The sequence below is a fragment of the Ranitomeya variabilis genome, chromosome 8 (genome assembly GCF_051348905.1).
Source record: "Ranitomeya variabilis isolate aRanVar5 chromosome 8, aRanVar5.hap1, whole genome shotgun sequence".
Taxonomy (NCBI): Eukaryota; Metazoa; Chordata; class Amphibia; order Anura; family Dendrobatidae; genus Ranitomeya; species Ranitomeya variabilis.
In genome coordinates this window covers 15,680,776-15,689,649 of record NC_135239.1, presented here as the reverse complement: position 1 = coordinate 15,689,649, position 8,874 = coordinate 15,680,776, and the positions used below count along the sequence as shown (strand labels likewise).

Sequence of the window (8,874 nt, the reverse complement as noted above, 5' to 3'; positions counted from 1 at the left end):
TTTAAGTAGGAAATAAACAGAGCGACGCAGGAGCAGAGACTGATTTTTCTTTAATGAAACCAGTACTATGTGTAGATCCAGCAAGAAATGGTCATTAATGAGTTACAAAAAAAACGGCATAAAATGAGTGAAGTCTTAACTGGCTTCCAGTATAAATCTGCACACGGCGCGTCCTGTGCTGCCGGGGGAGGGGAGAAGACACTTCATTCCCTTTCAGTATAAAGCAGCGATTTGGAAGACCTGAATGTTTAGCCTGAAGATCTGCTTCATGTTACCCAGGATGAGTGGCAGGCCAAAATGCCACCACGATAAATGCCACATGGTAAATGAAGTCTGTATTTACCCCCCCATTCATAGTTAAAAGCCCCCTTTTCTGTAGAATCTTGATTATATACAAAACCTCAGCTCGCTGACATGCAGGGGACGGCGGCTTGTACAAAAACGACAGCGCTGCTAAGGTCATCCCTTTATGTGGAGCCTTAAAGGGGCCCCTTAAAGCTTCTATCACTAGCTGCTGCATCATGGTCTCGCCTTGGGGTGGGGGACCCAGTTCTGCGGCTGCAGAGCCGTTGTACAATGTAAAAATGAGAACCCGCCCTACAACGGATGTGACAGATTCTACAACAAGAAGTATACAGAACATAGGAGCATCATAGGAGAAAAAAACAAAACACGTCGCCATCTAGTGTCCTTAATAGTATGAAATGTAACATTGCTTTGTTTCTGGGAAAGCAGGGAGGTTATCCCAGGAATGGATGGTGGACAGATATCTAGGGAGCAGGGGGCATCCATATTGGAAGACACCCAGCTTTCCAAAGAACAGAACGTGTGTGCAGCCATTTCTCAGACCGGAAGAGGATGACTTTTTTTTTTTTTTAAATCTCCCATCTAAAAGGAAAATGCTCCAAAAAGGGTGAGCCGAGAAAAACAAAAAACATTAGGGCAGCTTTCTTTCAAAAACCAGCACCACCCTCGCCCACAGGTTGCACACAGTATTACAGGTCAGCTGTGTTCGCTTTATTGTGGCTGGGTTGCAAAAACAGACAACCTGTAGTCACAATCGCTGCAGTTTCTAAAAGAAGGCACCCAGGGTTTTGTTTTTTGTTTCTTCAAATATCCCCTTTTAATATAGTTCTTGCGTCAAAATGTAAAGCAACGGAAAATTAAATATATAAAAATAAACAAAATATTTACGACAACAAAAAAAAAAAAAAAACCAAAACATTAAAACATGAAAGAAAAAACCTTGACATGGAGATTAAAAATGGCATCCGCTGTGATAATCAACAAGTGCCGAGCGATTGTCTCCACATTGCGGAGGAGGGGGGAGGCTGTAACAATCTATTGAATTGACGCAATTAATGACAGAAGGAAATCCTCTCTTCTGTACATATATAGAGATAGAGCCAGCCAAGACGAATCTATATATAATAATACATCCTGGATAATTTATGAGGAAAAAAAAGATTTAAAAGTTCGATGTGTAAAATCCCAGAATTTCGCTGAATGGCCCCTGACTGCAGCGAGGAATGGAGAAAACAAAACAAAACTGGAAACAGAAGACCAGAAAGTGGAGGAAGGTGAGGACCCGGGGGCCCCATAGTGCCGCCATCTTGCAGCTAGTGGTGCTGGAGAACGGGATCTGCTACACCGTGTGCATCACGCGGATGCAGACGACCACAGGGAACCGGTTATGCTTTGCCTTTAAGAGCCCCCCGGCCAATGCTGTGTCCGGTGCGGCCACTTTTACGGTGGGCACTGACAGGTCAGTGAGGGTAGAGGACATCACGGAAGTTATAAGTCAGGGAAGCGACTTGGATCCTCTTTGTAGTCGTCCGGTATCGTGAAGATGGACTCCTCGAACTCTCCATAGCGGAATTCTTGAAACGTTACAGTGGCTGTGATGGTCGGGAACACCGGGATATCTACGGGCACAAGAGGAGAGTGCAGGCGGTCAACGGAAAGCAAGAAGGGCTCGTCTCAGGTCAGCATCGGCCGACTGCCAAGACCCCGGGCCCATTGTTAGGAAACGGTGCAAGGGCAGGTGGCAAAGCAACATTCCTATTTTCTAATTGTTGGGGGTCACATCCGTTATACGAGTCAGACCCCCATCCATCTGAAAATCCCCGGTACCAGATCACATACCTAGTTTTACAGGGAATCCTGGGGGAAGCTTCATCTGTACAAATTCTCGGAGTTTATTAAAGTGCTTGAATGGTGCGATCACCTCAAGGACATTCAGCAGTCTGGAAGACAAAGACGACATGTTATCACCTGCCCCCAGCAATATGCGGACCCCCACGCTTCAGCAGCTGCCTTCTGCAAGATTCTCCAGTTCTACATGAAGTTACTACAACAACGTGAAATCTTTACTACTCTGAAGGTAAAGGCAAAATCCCCCTCCCCCTACCGCGCCCATCAGTTCCCCCCTCCCCCGAGTCCTACCGCGCCCATCAGTTCCCCCCTCCCCCGAGTCCTACCGCGCCCATCAGTTACCCCCTCCCCCGAGTCCTACCGCGCCCATCAGTTTCCCCCCTCCCCCGAGTCCTACCGCGCCCATCAGTTCCCCCCTCTCCCGAGTCCTACCGCGCCCATCAGTTCCCCCCTCCCCCGAGTCCTACCGCGCCCATCAGTTCCCCCCTCCCCCGAGTCCTACTGCGCCCATCAGTTCCCCCCTCCCCCGAGTCCTACTGCGCCCATCAGTTCCCCCCTCCCGAGTCCTACCGCGCCCATCAGTTCCCCCCTCCCCCGAGTCCTACAGCGCCCATCAGTTCCCCCGAGTCCTACCGCGCCCATCAGTTCCCCCCTCCCCCGGGTCCTACCGCGCCCATCAGTTTCCCCCCTCCCCCGAGTCCTACCGCGCCCATCAGTTTCCCCCCTCCCCCGAGTCCTACCGCGCCCATCAGTTCCCCCCTCCCCCGAGTCCTACCGCGCCCATCAGTTCCCCCCTCCCCCGAGTCCTACCGTGCCCATCAGTTCCCCCCTCCCCCGAGTCCTACCGCGCCCATCAGTTCTCCCCTCCCCCGAGTCCTACCGCGCCCATCAGTTCCCCCCTCCCCCAAGTCCTACCGCGCCCATCAGTTGCCCCTCATCCAACACAGAGTCCTACTGCGCCCATCAGTTCCCCCTCCCACGGCATAAGGGGGAGGGGGTCTGCAGCAGCACGAGGGCACGCGGGGAGGGGCGCAGCAGCAGCAGCACGAGGGCACGCAGGGGGTGCCGCAGCAGCACGAGGGCACGCGGGGAGGACGTATCAAATCATTGTACATAAACTCACGATTCAATTCCCAGAGGGAAGTCCTGGCTCACGGCGATGGTGGCTTTGAAGGTTTTCTTGTTCTCTTTGCAGACGAGCTCCCTTCCAAGATGTGGAGCTCTGGGGTCAAAAAGAGAGAGAATGTATGAAGCAGCAGAGTGTAACACAAAGGACACCGTGAGCACGCACAACACACACGCGACACTGTGTACACGCACATTTGTCATTGCACGACGGTCCTATATAGAGGTGTGGAGAGGTATATAGAGGGGGTGGGTGTATATAGAGGTGGGTGGAGTAGTATGCAGATGAGGTGGGTGGTATATATAGATGGGGTGGGTATATAGAGGTGGGTGGAGTGGTGTATATATAGATGGGGTGGAGGTATATAGAAGGTGTGGGTGGGTATATAGATGGGGTGGGGGTATATAGAGGGGGGTGGGTGGTATATATTCTTGCCCGGGGTACATAAATGTTACAAACATCGCACTTGTCCGATACTTACTTGCCGTTCTCAGCGGACATGTACTCTTCCCACGTGATGGTGTTGGGGGGCGGAGGGGTCAGCGACTGTCTCCTGACCGGCTGCAAGGGAACCACGTGTTAGAGGAGCACAGCCATGAATTATAGGGTCCTTCTCATCTAAAACTGCACAGGTCTTGTAAAATTTAGGAACTTTGCCTCTTATTAAAAATCCTGTTACAAACTCTTTCCTACAGAGCCTGTAAAAGCTGCTCTGTGGCTGGCGGGATTGCCGGTTTCGGCCGTCTTCAGTGCCCCTGCGCCCCTCCGATGCTGTAGAGGTAAAGCCGATTCATACAGCAGCATGGGAAGGTGCAGAGTCCGGACCAGCAGACTAATCATGTCAATGGTCCGGACTGTCAATCATCAGGAATGTACTGCACCCCTGACAACAAGCAAGCCAGGGGGCAGCTGGGAATATAACAACCCCCATAATCATTATTTCACGGCCCACAATATAAAAGCATGACCGCATTTACCGAATCCATAACAGTCTGCAGGTTCAGGGGCAGCGAGGACCTACCTCAAAATTCTGCTCCATCAGGTTCCCCCCTTTGCTCAGGCTTTCCATGATGGCTTTGTTTCGCAGGATGTCCTCTTCACTGAGATGTTCTCTCCTTTTACGAGATTCCAATATTAACCCATTCACTAAGTAGAAGTCGGCTAAGAAGTTTCCCACACGTTCCTTGAGAAAGACGCAAAAGACTGTTAGATACAGCCGATTGATGGGGGTGAGCGATCCCACGGCTGCTTACTGGCCGTTTTAAAGTCATTTTACGGTTTTTAGCATAAAATCGTTTTTTGATTCCATATTTTGCCACTAGGTGATGCTGGGTCAGTCTCCTTCCCCATCTGGCAGCTGACGCTGAGTCAGTCTCCTTCCCCATCTGGCAGCTGATGGTTTATATCTGATGAGACTTAATCGCCATTTACTGCACTGTGTCTGCTCCTCTCCTGACAAGCAGGACAGGATGACTGAGCACGTGCGACCTCCGGCGTGGAATAGTTCCTTATTAGCACAGCGGTGTGATGTCACTGTACTCTAAACTGGGCTGTTCATCAGGAAAAACAGCAGAGCCTCAACAATAAACTACTTCACTGCACGCTGTATTCGGACGTCTCCCCCGCGGACAAAGGGCACCGGCCAGGGACCGTTATCTTTAATGTATGTATGTATGTATGTATGTATGTATGTATGTATGTATGTATGTATGTATGTATTTTATTTTTTTATTATTTATTTATTTTTTCTGCAGACCTCTCGGACATTTCGTGGACATTCAGCAGAGGTAAGCCATGGGAGCCGGGGCAGAGAGGCCACTACATAGTGAACGGAGCTGTGCGGTTGCGGCTCCACAAACCGTGCACAGGCTGCCCTGCGGGGGCTGCTGACATTTGATTGGTGGAGGTGTTTGGTGTAGGACCCCCAATGATCTTACATCTGTGACCTATCCTAGGAAAAAGTCATCATTTGTTAACCCTTTTGCCATCAGAACAAAGATCATATTGCTTCTCGATACTCCGCCCCGGAGGATTTAAGGGCGTCAACACTTTACACACACGGTCGCCTACAGTAATCTGTAATACTCCCCAAATATTGGGAGGGAGATCATATGAAAGTCTCGGAGTACATAAGACCTGGGGATTCCCTCCACTAGGGCGGCGCTCCGCTGCCATCTCAGCAGGGACCGGAGGCACTGCAGATCCTTTCTTCTGATAGATTAACCCATTGTGTGGTTCCGTTTTCCCGCACCCGCCTGCCCGGCCGCATACCGTTTTATCTTCCCTGAAAAGCCAGCCGGTTTGGGCGCGTGAGAACGTGATGGACTTCGTCGACAAGGTTGCAGAATAGATATCGCTGCTCATCAGGATGTCCACCTCTTCCTCCGTCTCCATCTCAGATTCCTGCAAACGGGAAATTCGGAGCGATCGTTACCAACGAGGGAGAGAAGATGCCTCGCCAATATGTTCTGCCAGGTGAGCACACAAGCGTTTATACCATTCTACCCTGGTCCTCATATGGAGAAGATGCAGCAGAACTACAACCCCCAGCATCTCTACTCACATAATGATTATCATGCAGCTTTACAAATAATCTGCTCAATCCGAGCAACCAAACCAAAGTGCAAAGTAACGTGATATGAAGCACCACCACGTTATAATCGTGTGGGCCTGACCTCTGGGACCCCCACTGACCACAGGATAAAAGGGGCCACAGCGCTGATTAACCACCGTGCACAGCAGTCGCCCAATACATACATGGTCTTCTGCAACTACAAAGCCCAGGATTAAAAGGACAGACCCTCAGACTAATTCCAGGACCTCCAACATTCCTGTGGACGTGGTAGCGCTGACCCCCTGACATGGCGGGTGTGGAGCGGTCTCAAGAGCTGAACCCACCGGCCTCTATCAGCAGCGATCAGAACAAGCTCTGGTCACTGCTGTTTAACCACTTATATGTGGCTGTCAATCAAGTGACATTCAGGTGGTCTGACCCTGGGGCTGCCCATCAGCTTCCCTGTAACACACACAGGGTGGCGATGCGGCACCTCGGTGGTCTGACCCTGGGGCTGCCCATCAGCTTCCCTGTAAGGCCATGTGCACACGTAGCGGGTTTTACCGCGGAACCGCAGCGATTTTACAGTTACATGTAAACCCTACGGAAACCGCAAACCGCTGTGCACATGCTGCAGGAAAAACCGCGCGGAAACGCAGCGGTTTACAACCCGCAGCATGTCACTTCTTTGTGCAGAATCGCTGCAATTCTGCACACATAGGAATGCATTGATCCGCTTACTTCCCGCATGGGGCTGTGCCAACGATGCGGGAAGTAAGCGAATAATGTGCGGTTGCTACCCGGGGTGGAGGAGAGGAGACTCTCCTCCAGGCTCTGGGAACCATATTTGGGGTAAAAAAAAAAAGAATTAAAATAAAAAATAATGTTATACTCACCTCTCAGCGCTGCACGTGGCCGTCCGGTCTCAGGTTTGCTATGCGAGCAGGACCTGCGGTGACGTCATCCTTCTCGCACATAGTATCTTTGGAACCGGACCGCCGCGTGCAGCGCCGAGGAGATCGGGACGTCAGAGGTATAACCATGTTTTATTATTTTTAACATTACTACTGATGCTGCATATTGCTGCATATGCAGCATCAATAGTATAGGAGTAATCCCGCAGCGGAAACCGCAAGACAAAACGTGATAAATCTGCAGGGATAACCGCAGCGGTTTTGCCCTGCAGATTTATCAAATCCGCTGCGGGAGAACCCGCAGGGACCCGAACCTACGTGAGCACATGGCCTAACACACACAGGGTGGCAATGTGACACCTCGGTGGTCCGACCCTGGGGCTGCCCATCAGCTTCCCTGTAACACACACAGGGTGGGAATGCGACACCTCGGTGGTCAGACCCTGGGGCGGCCCATCAGCTTCCTTGTGGATCGAGGGGCTTAGTGGGGGGGAGGGGGGTTCCAGAGGTCGGACCCCCACTGGGCATAAAAGCAAAGACATATCCTACAAATTACTAACATGACAATATCCCCAGCACTACGCAGGTACACGGGCTGTGCTGATCCCCCCGGTACTCGGAGCCGTCACTCACCTCGTGATGTATTCTCTGGTAAACCTTCTGCTCGTTGTCTAGGACCACAAATGACTCCGAGGGGACGGCGTCTCCGTTGAAGATGAAGCTGAGGTCCCCTCGTTGGCACTTCATGTCTGTGAAGTCTATGAGAGTAGTGTCGAGCCTGGAAGAGGAGAGATCGTCACTGGTCTCCTACATAATGCGGGGAAGGAGGGTCCGGCTCCCTGAGCCCCCCGCAATCAGCAGCTACTATAGTGGAGACCACAGGCCACGCCCCCATGACATCACCGCAGAGCTGCCGAATGAGGGCCACAGGCCACGCCCCCATGACATCACCGCAGAGCTGCCGAATGAGGGCCACATGACACGCCCCCATGACATCACCACTCACTGCACAGCTGCCAGCTGAGAACCACAGGCCACGCCTCCATGACATCACTGCTCATTGCACAGCTGCAGGCCACGCCCCCATGACCTCACAGCTCACGAATCTATGACATGACCGCTCTGAGCTGCCGGCTGCACAAATTCAGGCAATCTCTGTGCTGTGACCAGTGGGAGGTGAGGACACGTAATATAAGGACAACTCCTTTAACTATGGCCACCTTCATGTAGTAACCATTACCACAGTGAATGGAAACACTGATACCCTTCTTAAAAGGGGATGGCCAACCAAAAACATCCATTACCCATAAACACGATGGGCAGTAAATGAGTGATTGGTGCAGGTTTGACCCCAGGACTACAACAATCCTGAGAGAGGGGGTTCTGCGTCTCCCATGTGAAGGACGGGACCCTCTCACTTCTGTGGGTCTATAGGGGCTGTAGAGAACGTGACCACCGGGACATTTACTTCTTATGCTCTATGTATGATGCCGTCCCCATAGACGGAGGGGGCAGTGGTCACACAAGCACGCGGGGGACATTACACCTCTGCCGATCGCCGATCCTTAGAACAGGGATATCCCCTTAAATAACGATGTTACAATACACAGGACGACATTGCTGTTAGTACCTGCGGGGTCCGGGCCGAGACGAAGGCACCCACCTGATATTAATACCTTGTTTATAGATCTTGCAGGCATCAGAAGGCAGGATACGGGACAGTAAAGGCACTGGATGGAGAGACACAAGGCACGTGAATATACGGGGGCCGGGCGGGCCGCACGAGGGGCCAACACACCCTCCGCTCTCCCCGCTACTAATGCTACAGGACTCCGGACAGGAAGAGAGAAAACTTACAGCAATTACATAGAGTTTAATAAGAGACATTTGACGGGGAGCTGTGCTGAGGACAAGGCGCTTTATTAGAGAGCTTCCATCACCCGGGGTCAGTGCAGGTGTCTGGCAGTAAGTGCTCATCCTCCCTGCAGCACCTCCACAGGAGGAATAGAGGATTACACAGAGAGCCGATCAATAGACTATGTGTGAAATGCAAGGACGTGCCGGGACCTCCAGACAGAAGAGAGGAGGGTCTCACACTCGGGGCCGCTCGCAGGACGTCTCTCACC

General features: G+C 51.7%; 1 protein-coding gene across 1 annotated transcript in view; it reads right to left on the bottom strand.

The window, feature by feature from the left end:
- Positions 1 to 33: 33 nt before the first annotated feature.
- Positions 34 to 8,874, bottom strand: part of ANKRD13C (ankyrin repeat domain 13C) — a 27,886-nt gene continuing 19,045 nt past the window's right edge. The window contains exons 6-13 of the mRNA XM_077278863.1: positions 8,412 to 8,478; positions 7,382 to 7,526; positions 5,552 to 5,683; positions 4,302 to 4,463; positions 3,762 to 3,841; positions 3,278 to 3,376; positions 2,146 to 2,246; positions 34 to 1,925 (exon numbers count right to left, since the gene is read on the bottom strand). Coding sequence (XP_077134978.1) covers positions 1,795 to 1,925; positions 2,146 to 2,246; positions 3,278 to 3,376; positions 3,762 to 3,841; positions 4,302 to 4,463; positions 5,552 to 5,683; positions 7,382 to 7,526; positions 8,412 to 8,478 — 917 coding nt within the window. The 3' untranslated portion in view covers positions 34 to 1,794. The remainder of the gene's footprint in view (positions 1,926 to 2,145; positions 2,247 to 3,277; positions 3,377 to 3,761; positions 3,842 to 4,301; positions 4,464 to 5,551; positions 5,684 to 7,381; positions 7,527 to 8,411; positions 8,479 to 8,874) is intronic.